This window comes from Gambusia affinis, linkage group LG12 (assembly GCF_019740435.1).
Source record: "Gambusia affinis linkage group LG12, SWU_Gaff_1.0, whole genome shotgun sequence".
Lineage (NCBI taxonomy): Eukaryota > Metazoa > Chordata > Actinopteri > Cyprinodontiformes > Poeciliidae > Gambusia > Gambusia affinis.
Window position 1 is genome coordinate 19,624,855 of NC_057879.1, and position 20,690 is coordinate 19,645,544.

At 38.3% G+C, this 20,690-nt stretch overlaps 2 protein-coding genes and 1 non-coding gene across 5 annotated transcripts; 1 reads left to right on the forward strand and 2 right to left on the reverse strand.

The window, feature by feature from the left end:
* Window positions 1-806: 806 nt before the first annotated feature.
* On the reverse strand, window positions 807-9,677 carry dapk3 (death-associated protein kinase 3). 2 transcript variants are annotated; one of them, XM_044135080.1, is made up of 9 exons: window positions 9,575-9,677; window positions 8,191-8,295; window positions 5,626-5,986; window positions 4,469-4,598; window positions 4,311-4,359; window positions 4,193-4,219; window positions 3,968-4,120; window positions 3,824-3,869; window positions 807-2,422 (listed from the first exon to the last, which is right to left on the reverse strand). In XM_044135080.1, exons 2-9 carry the CDS (start codon window positions 8,250-8,252, stop codon window positions 1,886-1,888), a joined length of 1,365 nt encoding a protein of 454 aa, XP_043991015.1. In that variant the 5' UTR covers window positions 8,253-8,295; window positions 9,575-9,677; the 3' UTR covers window positions 807-1,885. The 2 variants fall into 2 exon arrangements, with proteins under 2 accessions (XP_043991015.1, XP_043991016.1); XM_044135081.1 differs by lacking the exon at window positions 9,575-9,677 and adding an exon at window positions 8,929-9,048.
* A 1,462-nt stretch (window positions 9,678-11,139) lies between these two features.
* trnae-cuc lies at window positions 11,140-11,211 on the reverse strand. Its single transcript has one exon. It is a non-coding gene; the product is annotated as a tRNA-Glu (tRNA).
* Window positions 11,212-11,425: 214 nt separating this feature from the next.
* On the forward strand, window positions 11,426-20,666 carry sppl2 (signal peptide peptidase-like 2). Of its 2 annotated transcripts, none has more exons than XR_006372411.1 (15): window positions 11,426-11,569; window positions 12,331-12,447; window positions 13,684-13,866; window positions 13,943-14,032; window positions 14,646-14,785; window positions 15,032-15,174; window positions 15,287-15,383; window positions 16,106-16,222; window positions 17,573-17,654; window positions 17,733-17,807; window positions 17,889-17,951; window positions 18,025-18,124; window positions 18,207-18,284; window positions 19,465-19,772; window positions 20,279-20,412. XR_006372411.1 is itself a non-coding variant. In XM_044135084.1 (15 exons), exons 1-15 carry the CDS (start codon window positions 11,522-11,524, stop codon window positions 20,447-20,449), a joined length of 1,665 nt encoding a protein of 554 aa, XP_043991019.1. In that variant the 5' UTR covers window positions 11,426-11,521; the 3' UTR covers window positions 20,450-20,666. The 2 variants fall into 2 exon arrangements, 1 of the variants encoding a protein (XP_043991019.1); XM_044135084.1 differs by having other exon boundaries at window positions 19,465-19,625; window positions 20,279-20,666.
* The last annotated feature ends 24 nt before the right edge of the window (window positions 20,667-20,690 follow it).

Sequence of the window (20,690 nt, forward strand, 5' to 3'; positions counted from 1 at the left end):
CTTTTATATTAATTTCTGAACAAATTTTAGGGACGCTAAAGAATAGGTTTTCTATTCTGTTTAATGGAAGAACTGAAGCTGTCTTCTATTAAACAGCTTCTATTCTGTTTAATGGAAGAACTGAAGCTGTCTTCTATTAAACAGCTTCTATTCTGTTTAATGGAAGAACTGAAGCTGTCTTCTATTAAACAGCTTCTATTCTGTTTAATGGAAGAACTGAAGCTGTCTTCTATTAAACAGCTTCTATTCTGTTTAATAGAATAACTGAAGTTGTCTTCTATTAAACAGCTTCTATTCTGTTTAATAGAAGAACTGAAGCTGTCTTCTATTAAACAGCTTCTATTCTGTTTAATGGAAGAACTGAAGCTGTCTTCTATTAAACAGCTTCTATTCTGTTTAATAGAAGAACTGAAGCTGTCTTCTATTAAACAGCTTCTATTCTGTTTAATAGAAGCTGTATTAGTGAACAGTATCTTCACCTTATAGGTAGAACTTTACATTTAGCAAATTTCTTTTCAAATCATTTATAAAAATGCACAAACATTTGACATCCTTTTTCTCTGATTTGAAGACGATGGAGGGACCAACTTCACTCAGTTCAACAAAATTCATGTAATCGTAACAAAATCTGCAAAAGCTCACACTGTATGAACATGCCGCGTGTGCAAATCAAGCTGTAAATATTAGTGAGTCCAACTTCTTGGACTCATTTATGAGGACAGAATATTTACTGCCTGAATCAGAATAGATATTTTTTTTTGTTGATTTTTTGCAGTTATGTTAAAATGATTCCCACACAGAAACAATTTGCTGAAGTTTCTTTATTTGAAACAGTTCCCAGAAAGACTTAGAGATCAGGATACAGGTTAAAATAGATTCTGAAACTGCTTTATAAGTGCAAATGAGTACATTTCTCTACTGAAAAATACTACAGACGATAAAACACCATTCCTGCACAGGGAATGTGGTAGCTGGATGTGAAACACGTCAATGGAATGTCTGAAGTGTGCCGTGATGAACGCAGTTACACCGAATGTACTGACAGAAGGTTCCATGCACACCGTTTGGTCTACAAGACTACTGTGCAAAACATGTCGCATATTAAGACTAAAATGTTTGAGCTGATGGCAGCTGAATGCCCACGATGAGGTTGATTTGTTTTCAGGCACTGCAAAGGCTGATTCATACATTCTAAAATCAGGTAATGCTTTATTTTAGTAGTTACTGTAAATTCAAACCTATATCAAGTTATTCTCCTGCTAAAATAAATGATTTGGCACCAGTGAGATGTAGAACGGTTTCAATGGTTAGCAGGTGATCCAATTTAAATTACATGACATTTAAAATAAAGCGCTACCATAAAGCTCTATATTCAGTGCTGAGGCTTTAAATTTATTGCATCGACACTCAGTCCAGACATGCATGTAACTGCATGAATAAATACATCTGAATCCCTCAGAAATCTGATAACATTACATATATTGTGAAGCTCAATGGGAACAAAAAGGGCTAAATTGAAAGCTAGCTAGTCTTTAAAATGACAAACCAGGCTACAAATACTCAGAGGAATGGGAGTCATTTCCTTCCTCGCCAACACGGTTTGAAATGACAGCAGAGTTACGGTACATAAAAATTTCTAGAAATCATAAATTAATGTATATTTAAAAAAAAAAAGTAACAGCCTTCTTCTGCAGAAGTGACTTCAACATGTTTGCCTCTGAGATTCTCGTCCTTCCCTCTGGGATGAAAATGGTGGAAGATTTTCCCGATATGCAGCAGCAGCAAAGCGCGTGGAGATGACACTTATCTCCTCCGAGAACAAGCAGAGCAGAAGGGCGGGACAAAGCTGTAGAGAGAAAACGTCTTGGCTGGACGGCGGCTCGGCTCAGGGGACGCTGCCGGATCCGAGGGCGTCCTTCTCTGCGGACATGGACCTGAGCAGCTCCTCCACCCAGCGGACCTCTGAGGCCATCTGCTCGGCCAGCGCGTCGTAGCGGTTCTCCAGACGCCCAAACTTGCGCTTGAGGTTGTTGGCCGACTGCATGGTGAGCCGGGCGTCCTCCTGGCACTTCCTGCGCTGCGTCTGGGAGCGCTGCAGCTCCTGGCGGATGTGGCTGAGGTCGGCGGAGATGCTCTGGTTCTCCTCCTTGTACCAGCCCTCCTTCTCCTCGTAGATGGATAGCAGCGCTGCCACGTCCTCCTGGCAGGAGTGCTGGTTGCGCTCCAGCTCCTTCAGGCCCTCCTCCGCAGCAGCGATCTCCTCCAGCACCTGGGAGAAACGCTCAAAGTTCACGTAGGTGTTGTTGGGAGGCATGCTGGAGTGAGACTTGATGGTGTACTCCTTCAGCCGAGTGGTCTTCAGGCGACGGCGCTCCGTTTTGTGATCCCGGTCCTCCTGGCGCACGTTTCGCCTCTTGATAACCTGAAGAAATCAAAGATCGGAAATTGAGAAGACACTCCACAGATGTTATGACAGAATAAAACCTCCAGAGTCCTCAATTCATCTCTAAGGTATAAACTGAAAAGGTTAAAAATCATCTATTATCCTTCCCCGTTAGGATAGGTCTATGTTCAGTAAACTTTTGCACAAAATCGTTCATAGATTTTAGTCTGATCAGTTCTGTCTATTTTGAATTGTTTTAGAGTCTCTTGTCACTTTAAATCCACATAAGCTGCTGCTGGCCACGCCCCAAACTCACTATTATGCTTGCATGTGAAAAAGGCTGCAAAAAGATGTAAAATCATACACCATGCATCTTTGAAGAGCATAAGTAGAGCCTACTGCACACCAAGAACGCAGCTAGTGGTTTCTGGATGGCAAGTCAACAACAAAACACTTTTTTTTTTTCCAGCAGCCATTATTACAGTAGTAAAACCAGCTGACCAAATGTGCTGGAACTCTACTTGGGTTGCTAGGTAGCAGGATGGCCTTAGCTGGGGTTGCTAGGTAACATTCAGTGCCTGTCGAATGTGACGCTACATTGAAACAGCTCATTTTCCAGAAACCAAAAAGACATTAACTTATTGATAAACAGCTGGCTGTTTTATTTATGTTTTTCTTTTTTTTTGCTGGTGCTGTTTTCAGAAGCCGTAGAGACCTAAATGGAAGTACAAAAATGTGCAAAATGAGAACTTTGCACAATAGGTCTTATTTAAAAATAATTAACGACCATAGTGCTAAGAGTTCAAGTTTTAAATACAGAATCTAGAAATGTCAACGGAGATAAACACGTACTACATAACCGGATAGTTAGATGGACAAAAAGATGGAAGACTAACTGGATCACTGGTTACTTAGGATAACAGATAAAGAAATGGACTAGTGCACTGACAGAAGGATGAGCGGATAAATGGATGGAGGAAAGAAGGCATAAAGGATTGATCAATAATGGAGAGAGACAGACTAATTGATAATCATATTATAGGTTACAAGGATAACAGATTGATGGATGATAAGAGGAAGAAAGGATACATTTATGGATGGATAATAGACAAATTAATGGAATGATTAATGGATGGAACGGTGGATAAAAACAACAACAACTTTTTTTCTAATTTCTTAATCCATCCAGACTTGGAAAACATTTCCTGAATTTTTCAGCTGGCGTGAAAACCCCAAGAAAAACTCCCTGGACTTTAAATGAGACTCCAAACATCCCATAAACAGTTTCTGGTAAGCAGTACAACCTGCTCACATGAGGAGAAAACTACAACAATAATAAAAGCATAAAAAAAACCTGATTAAACAAGTCAGTAGATCTAGTAAGCACCGTTTCTAAGTTTTAATGAGAACAGTGAAATAATTAATAATTAAAATGCCAACCTTAATCCAGGGATGCTCCAGACTGTCATCAATAGTCATTCTCTTCCTACACAAACAGAAATCATTCATCAAGTTACCATTTCTTCTAAACTAAGGTCCAATAACTTAAACAATGTGAACCATGAGTTTTATTTATTTTATTACTTTGGGTCTTTGACCAGCAGGCGGCGTATGAAGTCCTTGGCCAGCTCGCTGGTGTTGCTGAAATATTCCTCGTCGAAATCGTAGTTGACAGCCGAGATGTTGGTCAGAGTCTCCTGCTTGGTCTCGCCGAGGAACGGCGACGCTCCGCTCAGTCTGGCAGACAAAACGTTTCCAGTCACTTTAGAAATGATTCGACCGAATGCTATGATGAGAAACTTTACTCACAGAATGTATGTGATCACTCCGATGCTCCTGCAAGCAGGAAGAGATGAGAACAGATAAATGGCAGGTTGGTAAACATCTCTAAATGAGGAGAGGAAAATAAAAAAAAAAGACTCCTCACCACATGTCAGCCTCCAAGCCGAGAGGCTCGTAGTTGACTATTTCTGGTGCTGTAAAAGCATGAAAGAATGAAGGCTTTAATTCAAACCAGATGTGATCTGAAGCCAAACATTTTCCACTTATGAGGCTTAAACTCAGAGCGCAGCTGTGAGGTCTTACCGACAAACTCTGGAGTCCCAAAAATGTTCTTGAACTCGTTTCCAGCTTTGATCTGGTGAGCAATCCCAAAATCAATCAGCTTGATCCTGGGGTTGGGAACATTCTTATCCAGCAGCATAATATTCTCAGGCTAAAAGATTAAAAAAAGAAAAGGATTTTTACATTTAAAGGTGACTTTCCTTGTTAGGATAGCTCTGTAGGATATACAGAACATGCTCATTACATCTTTTAGCACAAAATCATTCTTAGATAACGAGATTTTAGTTGCTCAGTTCTGCCTATTTTAGAATGAGATGATTTAAAGCCATATAAGCTGCTGCTGTCCACGCTCCCCAAACTCAACGTTTACCCTCACATGTGAAAATGGCTGAAAACAGATGCGCAATTACACAACTATGCATCTTTGAAAAGCAGAAGTGGAGCGTCCTGCACAACCAATAAGAATTCAGCGAATGGCTTCTGGATGGTAAGTCAGCAACAAAACACTTGTCTTTTCCAGCAGCCATTGCACAGAAGTAAAACCAGCTGAACAAATGTACTAGAGCTCAGCTTGGGTTACTAGGTGACGGGCTGGGGTTGCTAGGTAATGGTGCCTGTAGAACATGACTTAATCGAAACACCAGAAAACACAAAGTTATTGCCAGAAAATGGCTGGTTATTTTTAAGCGTGAGAATTAAAGCAATGCAGATCATTATTTTGCTTTTAAATGGAAAAAGTAATATAAACACACAATAACAATGATATCCCCAAATAGAAAACACATTGCATCACTACTAATTTGGCTAAAAGTGGCCAAAATTATTTTTGTCCAATTTCCATAATTTTCCACAAAGGTGGATAAACAACCTGCTTAATGGATAGAAGGAAGAATAGAGGGATTGACAGATTAAGATCTGCTGACTTAAATCCAACGATTCTTTCTTTCCCAGGCTACAAAGAAGCTCCGAAACGCATTGAGAAGGTAGAGACTTTGTGATAGAGCTAGTTAGGAATTTTATTTTGTCTTTTAAAACTCTTTGCACATTTACTCTACAGTATAATTTCCAGTATTACTTTTGAGCTTAGTTTATTTTTTTTCCAGGTAAAACTACCGGGGTTAACACCTGAAGCCCTCAGCAGCCTTTAATCTCCCACCAGTTCCCCTCGGATGGCTGACCTTCAGGTCGAAGTGAGCGATGCGTTTGGAGTGGAGGTAGTGGACGCCGTCCAGGATCTGCTTGAGAAACTGCGTGGCCTCCTCCTCGGTCAGAGACTCCTTCTCGGCTAGGAAGTCGAATAGCTCCCCGCCGGACACCAGCTCCAGGATCAGGATCACGTCCGTCTTGTTCTCGAAGATGTCGTGCAGCGTGATGATGTTGCTGTGCTGGATCTCCCGCAGGATGTTGACCTCGCGCTCGATCTCCTCGCGGCTCACCCCGCGCCGGCTGGACGACAAGCGCCGCTTCTTGATGAACTTAGCTGCGTACTCGACACCCGTTCTCTTCTCCTTGCACTTCCGGACGATGGCGAACTGTCCACTGGAGAGAGAGGGAAGACCAAACCTCTTGTAGAAATCTATTTAACAAAAATGCACCACACACTGCAATAGAAATGGTCAGAAGTCTACTGACCATCATGGTGCACATGAATATTGTACTGAATTTGGACTTTTAATGATGCATTCAAACTAGGGGTGGATGATACAGACTTTAAACTTTATTGTGTTATTTTTTGATACTATTGTGATAATGATAAAGATTAGGATTTAAAAAAAAAACTTATTCATTACTAATTTTTTATGTAACTGTATGGTTGTAACATTATGGCAAATATTGTTTAGAACAAACATTCTTATTTACAACAATCTTCTTGAGGATGCCAATTACTTAAAAAGTGTGATTTATATCAGTAAACTGCACACAGTAAGTAGATTTAATCATACTTTATAATCTTCTGACATTTATTGTTGCTCTCATGAAACAGTGGAGAAAATGGCAAAAATATAATTTTCTATCATAATGTCACTTTTTTTTTATTCACCTTCAATAACTGAAATTGATCATCATTACAATAAATCAAAATTCATATCATAAGACATTTTTTACTATATATGATACATACACATTCCACAGTATCTGTCATAATAACCAATTAATTGTTTGATAAATTGATTAATATTCTCTGAAGAGCAATTATATTTGTAGAGACTTCATAAATGGTTTTATTTACAGTTTCAGTTGTTTGTTTTTATTTTCTTTCCATTTATAATTTTTGTGTTTTATTTAGTATATTTTAAATCTCTTCCTGTTCCAATGTTAAGCATCACTGTAAAATTAAAGTTTATTGGTCTTGCAAATTTCTATTTTCAATATCAAAACAACAATATTATTGTTTATTGAAATAATTACTGGGACAATTACTGGCCTATACCTCCACTAATATTTGATGAAATGATCTTCAGGAAGTTGCACCTCAACCACAATTTACAAACTTTGGGGATAATTTTGGCTGGATTTGTCGTCCATTGCCCCATGGGAAACGGAAGAGTTCCTTTAAACGTGCTTATTTTTCTGGCTTTTAGCCATTTTCTACAAATGTTCAATCAGGGCGATGTCAGAGATTTAGGGGGGAGGCCGTTCAAGAAGCTTCAGATTAACATTTCAAACACAGTTTGATGTGGAACATTTAACTATGTGCAACTTTCCACCATCTGCCAGGTCAAAGGAAACTGGTTGGGATGTTTGGGATCAAACCAGTTTCCACAAACATGGAGATGCCGGAACACCAGTGGCTTCACTGTCTGGAGTGAAGCCACTTTAAAATCAACATAGACCGACATTAAATACTATTTTATGCACCCAACTGATGCAAGTTGTAATCAGTGCAAACTGAAAAGGCCTCTTTAATTATACAGTTGAGGAAGATTCAAGGGCTCCAATGCTAATGCAAATAGTGAATATTTGAATATTGATTAAGCCTGTACCTTACTGAAACTGTAAATTATACTAACAGATATTTTCTTAAAAGAGTGAGACTCTTTCCAGACAGAGAAATCTTGCAAACAAAGCTTAATATTAGCATCATTTCAGAACAAGTCCAACACTAAAGAACCATTTTAATTGTACTTAAAAATAACCATATGGAGTGAAATGTTATTTATAAAGAAAAAAAAATTTAAGTGAATCCGAAGTGGAAACATAACAGCAGGATCTCTCCCTGTATGACTGTTAATTCAAGTTTATTTCAGCAAACAAAAACACTCTGACACAGTCTCGATGTTTAGAAACACTCCACCACAGCAGAGGGGGAAAGGGACAGCGAGAGCCACTGACGTCACAGTTTTTGCTGCATTACTGCAGAAAGGGATTAGCCAAGGCGGGAAGGTGGGTCAATCTCTTACAAAAAAAAAAAAAAAAGATGACTCGTCTTTAAAAGTGTCCAGTGCAGCATAAAAGTGCATTCAATTATATTTTATGTTGCTGATGCAAACTCGTTATGATCTCTCTTTTTTTTTTTTTTTTTGGCAGCCTGGAGTTCATACTTGACAGATCAATAAACTGTGTGGTCCAGATACGCTCATAATTACAAGAAATAGATCACTGGAGTTTAGCTATACAGCTGAGGAAGCCTTATTAGACTTTCATAAAATGCTTTGCATGCATTCTGCCTGGCACTAAAGGGCTACTGTATTAAAATTAAACACCTGAAAATCATGTTTCTGTCACGTGGGAGTGGTTCCTACCTGCCCAGCTCCTCTCCCATCTCATAGTAGAGTTCAACATCTTCCTGTCTGAAGCCAGCCATGGTGCTGACACTAACGATGAGGGGAGAAAGTCCTGCAGGCGTCCTGCAAAGTAAAGAGAAAATTAACTATACAGATCAGTCAGTGAAAAATTGTAATAAATAAAACTTACATGACATATAAATGTATCACTGTCGTATTTTAATTCAACAGAGTATTAGATGTCTTATTAATAAAAAGGAGTCATAATAGAAATGTTTTGTTGTTTTGGTAAGTCAGATGTTCTTTGACAGTCCTTAATCAACAAAAAGGTGCATGCTAACAAAGCTGACTCTTCACAAAAAGCTGCATCCTAGTGTAATGATGGAAAAAGTTGCTTTAATGTCCATCTTGAAGTTCCACAGCCATACTATCTGCTGCTGTTGGTCCACTGCGACTTTTACATAAAAAAACAGCATGGATGCCAAACTTCATAATTTGCTCAAAGCACTAATATGTAGGTTAATCATGCTTGATTGGCCAAAAAAACTTGCCTGACTCAATTCAAATAGAAAATATTGTCAAAAAAAAAAAAGTTAACACTTTCAGCAACACAATTTTAAGAAATAGAACTGTGTACTGAATACATCTAGTATGAATTTTCCTTTTTGAATTTAAATACTAAAATTAATTCAAATTATCACTGGTTCTCTAAGTGCAAAACATTCCCTTATTTTAATAGTCCGAGTTATAACGCACCATAAGAGTTTTCTGTCTGAATGGACGTTCAGCTGCTCTCCTTGCCCTGCCTCTTGTCCTCCTTATTTGGTTGTAGTGAAAACAGAGCTTTAGTTTTCAGACACTTTGGGGCTGATGTCAGACATCTGCATACCAGTCTTACTTAGATCACCTCCTGATCCTGCTTCAGCAAACTCTGACTCAATTAAAGGGCCCGGAGCGACCTCACAAAGAGATGTTTTACCCTTTATTTCTTCACGCTGCACAAAATATACCTAACGCGTAAAAATGTTTATGAACGACACAATTTCTGATTAACGTTTTTGTTACGGTTTTAAAAAATAAAAAACGGGCTTTTCCTGAGAAATACAACCGATAAAACAGCCAAACGACGAACGTGTTACATATAGCATGAATCAAATTAAAAACCACACATATCTCTTTATTTTTATTCATGATTAAAGGGGTTTCAACGCAGAAACAAAAAGAAACAAACCGAATCCTAACAACGGAAGACAGCTAGCTTTAGCTCGGTACATAACCTAGCGTTAAACACTGGCACTCTTTGTTTTAAACCTCGCAAAAAGCTACTAAAACCCAAATTATGACAGCAAAATACACAGTTAGTCAGATTAAAAGAGAAAACATTAGAATAGGGGATACTCACCGTACGGTTCGCTACAACTACTGCCTTCCTCATCCAACTAGCTGAGTGGATCTCCTGGTTTATCAATGTATTGACGTCAAGACAGAGAACTTCCTGCGTGTACCTTCAAAGTAAATGTTTTAAAAGAATTTCATGGATTTTTATTTTATTAATTTAAAAATTACAATGTGTTTAACATTAAAATAAGCTCCAAAAGTGAGCGTATACGTATCAAGATAAACTGAAAAAGTAATAAAAAAAGCTAAAATAAAAACATAAAATAAGTACCGGTAATCTATTTGCAAATATCAAGGGGTAAGTGCCAAAATTTAACAAAAAAAATACAAATACTTTAGTTATATTTCTATACGTGTTAATTTAAATGACAAATGCATTTAATAGATAAACTAAATTCAAAACATTTGTTTACAATAATTTCTGAAGTACAGTTGGGCGTGCTGTGGTGGTTACATTTGGAGGCCTTCGGTCCTTGACGCGACGGTCACGGGTTCGATTCCCAGACCCAGCCTACGTTTTCTGCATGAATTCCCCCTTTTTTGTCAGCCTACTTTCGAATAAGGGACACTAGAGCAAATACAGTTAATGTTCTTAATGTGAAAATTGTTAAGAAGAATCTAAATTCACCATATTTTAAAAGATTATATAATCATTTAGGCATTTATTAAACTATTGCATAGTCCTCTGAGGCAAAGTACACCAGTCCACCTCTGGTTTGCTAAAAGAGATTATTTTTTATTTAATTAAATTAATGTTTTCGTCTGACCTAGCATCTCAATTTTTGCAATTGCAATGCCATGGAATGTCCTTAAATAGACTGCTCAAACTCATCGGCTATTTGTTCGCAATCCTAAACTTAAGTAAACTTGGGTAATGCAGAAAGATAATAATCCAAAATTTATTTCTTGATGGCTAAAAACAAAACATGTAGGTTTTGGACCGGCCTAGTCAAAGTCTGGACTAAACTGAGATGCAGTGGTGAGAATAGGCGTTGAATAATATTGAAATGTCTGCAATGCCTGGTTGGGTTGGTAACTATAAGATTCTTGCGTGACTGATATAAATAGCGTAAATTTATACAATGAATTTATATGATTTAGTAAAATATCAGATTCTTCTTAAAAAGTCACAGATTAAAAAGAAAAAGATTCTCGATTGCCTGTGAACGTATAACCTCTTACTGTGAAGTTTGAAATTCTTCGGGTTCCGCTAACGATGGCTGACTTGACACAGGTAAAATATACACCAGAAGGAAGGACATATGGAATGACATCAGGCTGAAAGTTTACTGCATCGTGTCTGAATAACAAGACCGAGCACGCAACAACAAAGATTATAGAGGGATTCTGCTATGAGCTGAGGATATGAAATAACAATGACTGATGAATAGATGAGGCAGAATTACAGCTGCCTGTCTTTTCTTTTTAAATTATTCAGGCTTATCAAGTTCTATTTCGCTTTGTAGTTGCACTGATAAAACGGTAACGGAACAGTTTGAAGCTTGGACTCTTAAACCTATTAATAAATGCAAACGCCCTTTCTCAACTAAAAAATATCCTCAAAAGTTGTTCCCTGACCGGGAATCGAACCCGGGCCGCGGCGGTGAGAGCGCCGAATCCTAACCACTAGACCACCAGGGAAGATGACGACTACGAGCAGAGCAGATATTGAAAACGGTAACAGCACAGTGTGGCGTTTCACTTCTGTTTGTGTTTATGGAAGGAAAATAACCCACAGACTGTTCCACGTTATATTTCCGTTGTAAAAGCTATACTTTACTTTACTTTAATCTAATCCAATCAGAATTGCGCTCTTGATTGCCTCCTGATGAAACCAGCCAATGAAATAAAGGCTAACACTGTAAAGGGCGTGGCTTTTGCCAACAGCAGCTGAGAGATCGAGCTGAGCGGTTGGTCGGTTGATGGGTTAAACAACAACAAGGTCGGAGATATGAGGGTTCCCGGAGCAGTGATTTGGGCCGCTTTCCTCATCCAGAGGGTGAGAGTGATTACATCTGTTTCACTATAAACGATATATTTTTTACAAACAAGTCTTCTAGTTGACACAGTTGGGCAGCTGTACTGTGATCATTTTTTCTGCATTAGCCTTAATGCTATGTGAACGTTAGCTTGCGGAGATCCCCGTGGGCCCTGGAAACCCACGGATTACCGGTGGATAGTACATAATAATAAAGGAGGGTCGCTGCTGATTCAAGCATCTCTGAAACCAACACAAATACAGAATAATCTGGAAGCGAATAGATATTTATTTGCTTATAATCTACAACGTGCCGTTGGTTTTAAAAATGGCAGCGGGTCTGAAATCTGAGCCGAAAGGTGTAAAATATGTACAGATGACTTGCGTTGCCTTCAGAAAACAATTATAAAGCTAACTCGACCCAGGTTAGAAAACAGCTGTGGTAAACTTTTAATTACTATTTCCGATTTTCCGATAGATTTTGTCAAATCTATCTGCTTTTAAACTTTTTTCTTCCTTTTTTTGCATTTCTCTTTTTGTTTCTCAGTCATAGGTTATTTGAACTTATGTTAAATTAAATTTAACATGAATCTTATAGTTAGAAAATGTCTTAGTTATACAGTAATAACGAAACTGCAAATTGGAAAATTGGGTTCAGAGGGGCATAAAACCCTGTTAATACATCTTACCACTACTACTGCCTAATATTTGTGTCATAATTTCTCAGTTTATTCTTCCTATCACTCACGACTTCAGCGGAAACAATGTTTTTCTGCCTACAGGTTGTGGGAGAGTATGGCATGGCCCATTTCAGTGATACGGGCAAAAGCAATGGGAAGGATTACTGTATATTCTTCAACTCCCAGTGGGCACGTCTACCTCAGGACCTTAATAAAGCAGTAAGTATCCTGATGGTACTTCTGACACAACATCATTTTGAAAAAACTACTCATGTATACCATTTGTACTTCACATTTTGAGATGTCACAACCACAAACTTCAATGTATGCTATGTGATAGAGCAATATGAAGTATTGTGAAGTTGAGGAAGAGAAATCTAAATAGTGTGGCCAGCAGTTTTATTCACAGGCCTTCACTCTGAAATGATATCCTCTGGATAAATAAAATCCAGTGCAACCAAAAGTCAACATCAGTAAACCAACTTTTGAAAAATGTAATCTTCGGGTTTAATGGGACGCCTTCATTGGCTTGTTAGAGAAATTTGGAGGGCAAACTTTTAAAGGAGAGCCGAGTTACGTTAGAAAATTCCTCATTCACATATCACATTACTCATATAAGCAACCAAGAATGGAAACTAACCCTCAAACTGAACACACCATTTCCAAGTTAAAACATGGTGGTGGTAATATCATGCTGTAGGATTGCTTTCTTTCCACATGGAAGCTGTTCAGAGTTAATTAATGGAGCTAAATTCAGAATAATCTTGGAAAATCCTTGTTAGAAGCTGCCAAAGACTTGAGGGAAAAGTTCAAGGCGTATGAAAATCTTTGCAAAATATTGTATTTACTGTATAGGTCCATCACATTATACTAACAAAAGTTACATTTACGGTGTAGATATTGGAAATTTCTGAGATTCCAGCAAAGAACTTGCAGAAAACCTCTAAATCCAAAATGAATACTTTTCTATCCTCTTGAGAAAGAATTTCATTTTTGGCTTGTAACTATCCGTATCCAAATTAATGAAGCCATAAGCTTGATGCTCTCCGTTTCCTGTTCTGTCCACTTGATGAAATAAAAAGAAAACCCAGACTGTACCCTTTTGACAAAGTCCAACTGTTTACTTAAAAAAATAAAACAATACAGATGCAACTTATTTACAAAAACAATAAAGTAAAAAAATATGAGGTAAAAATAAACTGCTTAATTGTCCGATTAGCAATTTCATGTGCAAATTTACAAGAGGGCCTTAGTATAGTGTCTAATAAAGCAAATGAGAAGTTTTAATTGGTAAATAATTTTTATTCTAATAAACCTAAATTATCATAAGAAGTATAAACTTGCTTCTTTATTTCTTAATAAAATCGAACAGCAGCTTTCACCTGTAGGAAATAAGAGGGTTTTTTTCTTTTTTTTTTGTTTTGTTTTAATCGCTCTGATCTTTCTCTGTCACAGTCCCGTCTTCAGATCTATGACTTGACGTCGTCGGTCCTTTGCTCGCCCTCCGAGGTCCCGGAGGGGGGCTTCCCAAACCGCATCCCCATGGTGATGAGGGGCAACTGCACCTTCTACGAGAAGGTCCGCCTGGCCCAGATCAATGGAGCCAAGGGCATCCTGATCGTCAGCAAAGACAGGCTGGTAAGATGTTCACTTAGCGTCACAGTGTGTTGTGCAGTTTCCAGTCCATTTTATTGATTCTGTGTGTGTTTCACAGACTCCACCAGCAGGAAACAAGACCCAGTACGAGGAGATAGACATTCCTGTAGCTCTGCTGAGCTATGCTGATATGCTGGACATAAGCAAGGTGAGGATTTTCCTGATGACAGCTATTTCAGGGTTTTTACAGGTGTTTGAATTTCATATAAAGTGTTTGCGAGATTTGGAAAGAAAGTCCTTGATGATCTTTCTGCACAGTTTTGAAATAAGGTGGTAATAAACTTTCAGGTGAAAAGATGTCTCACAGAAAGTCAAGTGATTATTTATGTGGAGCAGGAAGGTTATTTACTGTAACACAAACCGATTTGTTCAGTGTAGTGAATATTTATTGCTCCTAATGACTTAATGAGGTTTTGATCTGTGTAACTGCAATAATTATTTTCTTACATTTTATACGTTGTTGAGATTGTTTGTTAAATTTGTTGGTTGTATAAGGTGTGTGAGATTCTCAAACTGTAACATTTATATTGTTACATTTTAGTTCACTTTGTATGTAGAATACTAAGACAAGACATTATTAATAACAGAATAAATGGTGTCATAATAGTGAATTAAAACCAAAACTGTATGTCTAAAGTGTGGGGCTGGAAAAGTTTGAAAACTCAACCTTGAAAATGGTTGGAAAGTGCTTTACAGTAGAAACCATTAGATTTAAAAGATTTAGTAACCCAGACTGATCTCACTGTTTGTAACTCATCCAGACTTTCGGCCAGGGGAGGCTTGTTGCCATGTATGCTCCCAATGAGCCGGTGTTGGACTACAACATGGTGATAATCTTCCTGATGGCGGTGGGGACCGTGGCCATTGGAGGCTACTGGGCCGGCAGCAGAGATCGCAAGAAGTAAGTTGGATTTGCCCCCCTAACTCCTTTGTGGGAGAGCAGAAATATTTTTGCAAATACAAAATAGAGAAAAATGCAGCCTGTGTAGTTTATCTGAAGCTGAGAGCGACACAGGTTTGAGCCGAGACGACAGAAGGTCCAGTCAGATGGGGGTCTCTGACGCTCAAAACATTTAGTAAAATGGATGACCGGAAGCTGAAATGTCGACTCGGTTCGAGACTCTTCAGCTTCTGATCTTATTTTCAGGCGTTACATGAAGCATAAACGAGACGACGGCGCGGAGAAGCAGGACGAGGAGACGGTGGACGTCACCCCCATCATGATCGGTGTGTTCGTCTTCATGTGCTGCAACATGCTGGTGCTGCTCTACTTCTTCTACGACCACCTCGGTACGCCGCACAAACATAGGAATTCAGAGAGAGCGCAAAGAGATGCATCACTTCATTGCTCCTAGAAAGTTAATTTGAGTTAATTTTCTGCTGCTGATGTCTGATTGTTCAGCCATTTGGGTCATCGCCATCTTCTGTTTGGCCTCTTCCGTCGGCCTCTACAGCTGCCTGTGGCCTTTCGTCAGGAGGATTCCTTTCTGCAAGTGCAGGTGAGGCTGCAGCTGACATTATACTGATGATTAAAAATACTCCTTATTCCCAATAAGATGCATTTATAATATGTTAAAATAACATTTCTAATGACACTAGAGTCACATTTTGTTCCATTAAAACCACAAATTTCAGAATATTTTGTTTAGATTTGGTATAATAGACCAACACAGAGTGTTTTGATTCTACTTAGAAATGAAAATCTGAAAGTGTGGCCTGTATTTGTGCTGTGAGTCAGCAAATTTTACTTCAGTTACAGCTGCCGGTCTTTTAGTGCTTGTCTCTACCACCAAAGTAAGATTCTTGACCGTTCTTTACAAAATAACTTGATCTCAGTTAGACTATAAGCAGAATTCTTAATGCTTATTTCACAGATTCTTTGGATTTGACTATGCCGTCACTAAGCTTTTCCCTTTCCAGCCTCCAACAAGTTTTCTTCTTGCTTTGTGTTCAGCTCTATCAATCTTTCTTGCTGAAGAAATGGATTTGAGCTGTCAACATATTCCTCCAAAATGTATTTTCTATTGAATGAATTTCTTAAATTTGTGGTTGTGATGTGACAAAATGTCTCCAGTAATTGGAAGCGTGTAGATTTATAAAGAGAAACAGATGCTTGCATGAGTTGTGAAACGTAAACAGTTAAGACGGAGAAACAAGCAAATCCTGCAGCGACAGTGATTGTTAGCGGCAGGCTAACCGATGTCTAAATTATGGAAAACAGGATCCCAGAGAACAACTGGCCTTACCTGCACAAGCGTCCGCAGATCCGCGCACTGCTGCTGTCGGCCGTCTGCATCAGCATCAGCGTCGTCTGGGTGGTGTTTCGCAACGAAGACCAGTGAGTCTGAAGCCAGCAGTTGCGCTTCCTGTTTGACTAATGAGAGGAAAACATGGGCCTGGGTGATATGACTTAGACATAAAATCTGATATCCTTTAATGTAATATATATACCAGATCCTATATTAACTTTTTCTTTTCTAAAAGAGAAATTACAAATGACAGAAGATATTTTCAAAATGTGGCTTTTATTTCAGTCGTCACTGCTGTGAGTTGTTCGACGGAGTGTTAAGGTCAGACTGTGAGGATTTTTGTTTAACTACAAGAATCTACTCATAACAGCAGAATAAAAACGCAATTTTACCAGGAAAATATTAAAATTATTAGAAAAAAGTTTCTTTAATGAGTAAAAAAAACAACTTAATTACCACGATCTCAAATTACCAGCTCAGTTTGTGGTTCTTTATTTGATTTATAACTGTTGCAAATACAAATTCCTGCTACTGATGATAATTTCATGCTCATATGTTAAAAGATTTTGTATTTCTATTAAGTATGAAGTATTATTTGCAAAACCTACGCACACTGCAAAAACACAATTTCACTAAGTATATTTTAGTCTAGTTTCTAGTGCAAATATCTTAATTAAAATCTTAGTTTTGTCTTAGTTGAAATATACTAACTTACGAGTAATTTTGCAGCAAAATATAGCAGAATGTTCTAAGTAAATAATTCCTTAACACTGGTGAAAAATTGGTACTTTCTCACTTAGAGCAAGACATTTTTCCATTGTTATAAGTGAAAAATATCTGCCAATGAAACTAGTAATTTTTCAACAATATTAAGAAATTATTTACTTAAAATATTCTTTTATATCTTGCTGAAAATTAACTTCCAAGTTAGTTTTGTCTTATTTCAAGTGTGATAAGATATTTGCTCTAGAAATGAGACTAAAAATATTTGGTACCATTTGGTGTTTTTGCAGTGCAAATTCCTCATTTTAATTGTATTTTTTAGTTTTTTTGTGTTAGTTTTTATAATATTATGAATTTATTCTGGTAGTTAAAAAAAAAAAAAGTACAAAAATCATAACCTGGCTCTAATACTTTCAAAGTCAAGAAAGAGAATTTCTTGACTTTGAACAAGCAAAATGGTGGGCCTTAACCAGGCTGACATCACTACCAATTATGGAAACACAAGGACTTTTAATAGTTGAGAAAAAAAATCCACATTTTCAAAAAACAAAAATGTAACAAATCAGTTTTACCGATTTATCGCCCAGTCCTAGAAAAACCAAACGGTTTCTACTTTTATAATAAATTCTTAATAATGTGGAGACACTTGGGTCAGCTGTGTGTGTTGGTTCTGGTGCTGCGGGTTGACGGTGGCTCCTCTCTGCTCTGCCCTCCAGGTGGGCCTGGGTACTGCAGGACACGCTGGGCATCGCCTTCTGTCTCTACATGCTCAAAACTGTCCGGCTGCCCACGTTCAAGGTGACGGATCAGAACCATTTACAACATCTCAGCTGCCTAATAAGTCATAAATTTAACCCGTTTCTTTCTCTCCGGCAGGCTTGCACTTTACTACTGTCGGTTCTGTTTGTTTACGACGTTTTCTTCGTATTTATTACGCCCTTCTTCACAAAGGTACGATGACTCTCGGCTGGAGTAAAAACAAACCGAGTCGTAGTTTTCTGTCTGACTGTCCTGCTGCGTTGTTTTTCACAGAGCGGGGAGAGCATAATGGTGGAGGTCGCGGCTGGCCCCTCGGACTCCGCCCCTCATGAAAAGGTGAGCGCTCTGATGATTCTGCTCTTCCGGGTTTCAGCGGCGAAGCGAACACTGACTCTGTGTGTGTCTTCAGCTGCCCATGGTGCTCAAAGTGCCCAGGTTAAACTCCTCTCCTCTGGCTCTTTGCGACCGGCCCTTCTCCCTCCTGGGCTTTGGGGATATCTTAGTGCCAGGTGACATTTTTTAAATCTTTTTGCTCATGTTTTGCTGGTTTGCTTCAACCTAACATGGAGACGGTGTCTGTTCCCCTCTCAGGCCTCCTGGTGGCGTACTGTCACAGATTTGACATTTTAACCCAGTCCTCCAGGATCTACTTTGTGGCCTGTACTATCGGTAAGTTCATCTGCTAGGATTATGATGGGATGGTAAATATAAAACATTTATTTCATAGTCTATAATATTAGGATGAATTGAACGCCGACCTAAATCTACTACATTCACATTTTTTCAAATGCACGTTCTTTTAATTTTCTCAAACAACGTACCACAAACGTTAAAGCATCTTCTTGGGATTTAATGAGATCGACACAAAACAAAAAAACAGAATAATTATGAAGTTGTTATCCAGGGTTCATAAGGTGATTTAAATCCTGAAAATGCTTTAATTTCATTTGGGTGTTAAGGTCTGGAAAGAGCTTGATATTAAAGCTGCACAGTTTTATAACAAAGTACAATCTAATGTTTGATTAAAAGCCTAAATTTGGAAAACATTATTTTCAGTTGACAACATAAAAAGACACACATTTCTTACAGTCTGAAGGTAAATCAGATGCAACTTTTCTTACTTCAGACTAGTTAGGATTACCAAAATTATTTCTATTTGCTAAATTCAAGACAACATAGCAAGAAAATTTTTAGGGAATTTTTTTTCTTTAGCTTTATTTGTATAATGTGTTTAAACATTCAATTTGGTCACTAGGATTGTTCCAACATAATAAATATTTTCTATTTATAATGACTCAATTACTTATTAATCTGTGTAATTGAAATAAAGATTCCAATCAATCAATGAAACACCAATCAACAATCTGATGTGTAACGACAGCAAAATGTTAAGTTTCAATTGCTGACTTTGTTTTTTTGTAATTTTATGATGTGAAGCACTTTGAGATGCTTTGTTGCTGAAATGTGTTGTACTAATAAACTTGATTGATTAACATGGAGTCTTTATAAATGTTTGATTGTTTTAAACACTTTTAAAGCAAAGTTGCATTAAAAAAGTCATTATTTACCAAATGGCACTTCCTGACCATCATAAACATTCATGAAGACTCCTTCATGTTCATGACTTGGTCATGGTAGTCAGATGCACACAAAACATTATTAATAACATTAATAAATGTCTTATTTCCGTCTCCATTGTGTGGTACTGGAAAAGTTTGAAAACTTACCTTGAAAATGCTTGAAGAGTTCTTGAGCTTTACTGTTGGAAACCCTGTAAAGAGAACGATTTCTCCACAGCGACTGTACAGAACCGTTATTAAAAGTTGGATTTTCTCTCCTCTCCCCTCAGCATACGGCATCGGCCTGCTGATCACCTTCGTGGCTCTGGCCCTGATGCAGATGGGCCAGCCGGCGCTGCTCTACCTGGTGCCTTGCACGCTGCTCACCAGCCTCGCCGTGGCGCTGTGGCGCAGGGAGCTGCGTCAGTTCTGGACTGGAAGTGGATTTGTGGTGAATACCAGTTTGATATGACTGCCTACTGCGGAAGAACAAAAAGACTTTAATTAAAGAGAGAGAGAGAGAGCGACAAAAGACGATTTAAAAAAACCATTCTACTTTAAAAAAAGAAAAGCTATGCAGAGTGAAGTAGAATTTCAAGTTGAGTAACACCAGCCACTCCAACGTCTCTTTCTGTTTTGCTGTCCCTCCCCTGGCCTTTATTTGACTGTGGGTGTGCTCTAGTCTGCTGTCTGTGAATGTCACTGCAGGTATCTGGGCTTGGCTCTTTACTTTTAATTAAATCATGCTTACCTCTCTTAAAGTCCCTTCCTGTTGTGTTGATTTTTCTCAGCAACAGAGCTTTTACTTTTTGTTGAAGCGAGTGATCATGATCGTGATCCTGAAATAACCTGGCATGTTTATCTCAGTGAAACTCACGATCTCCGTGGGATTTCTGCTTTTCAGTCAACAGCAATACCTCTGACAACAGTTTGACCTCAAAGAGCTCCAGAAATTTAGCATTTTATTGTGCCAGAGGGATTACTGTAAATGTTTTTCTGTTTACCTTCAGGTCCTCTGTATCTGTTCTCATTGCATTTTTTTTAGTCTAATAACATTTCAGACGTCTTATTTTACACACATTTTCTGTTTTTGTCCCCCTCCAGCCTCCCATAGTCCTCGCACCGATCAACCCCACACAGACCGCCGAGCCGCAGACGGAGGGACTCCCGTCCGAAGCGGAGCAGCAAACCCCGGAAACCCCCGGCAAGAACGCGGAGGCGGCCGATGCCAAGGAAACGCCCCCAACGCCGAGCGACGAGAAAACCAGCAATTAGTACATCTTTAATTTCGCTACATATTGATTTGTTCTTTTTTTCCTGAGGTTTCTCAATGGAGATCCAAGTTCTCTTGAAACAAAAAGGGAAGAACTGTTCGGTTCATTCTTTTTTTTTTAAAACAATAGAAAATGTATTGAGACGGAGAAAAGTAAAGGTCTGTTTAAACTGCTGGTAAAGATGTGTGAAAAAAACACCATAAAATAAGTTAAACTTTTATTGCAGCAGAATGGATGAGAAA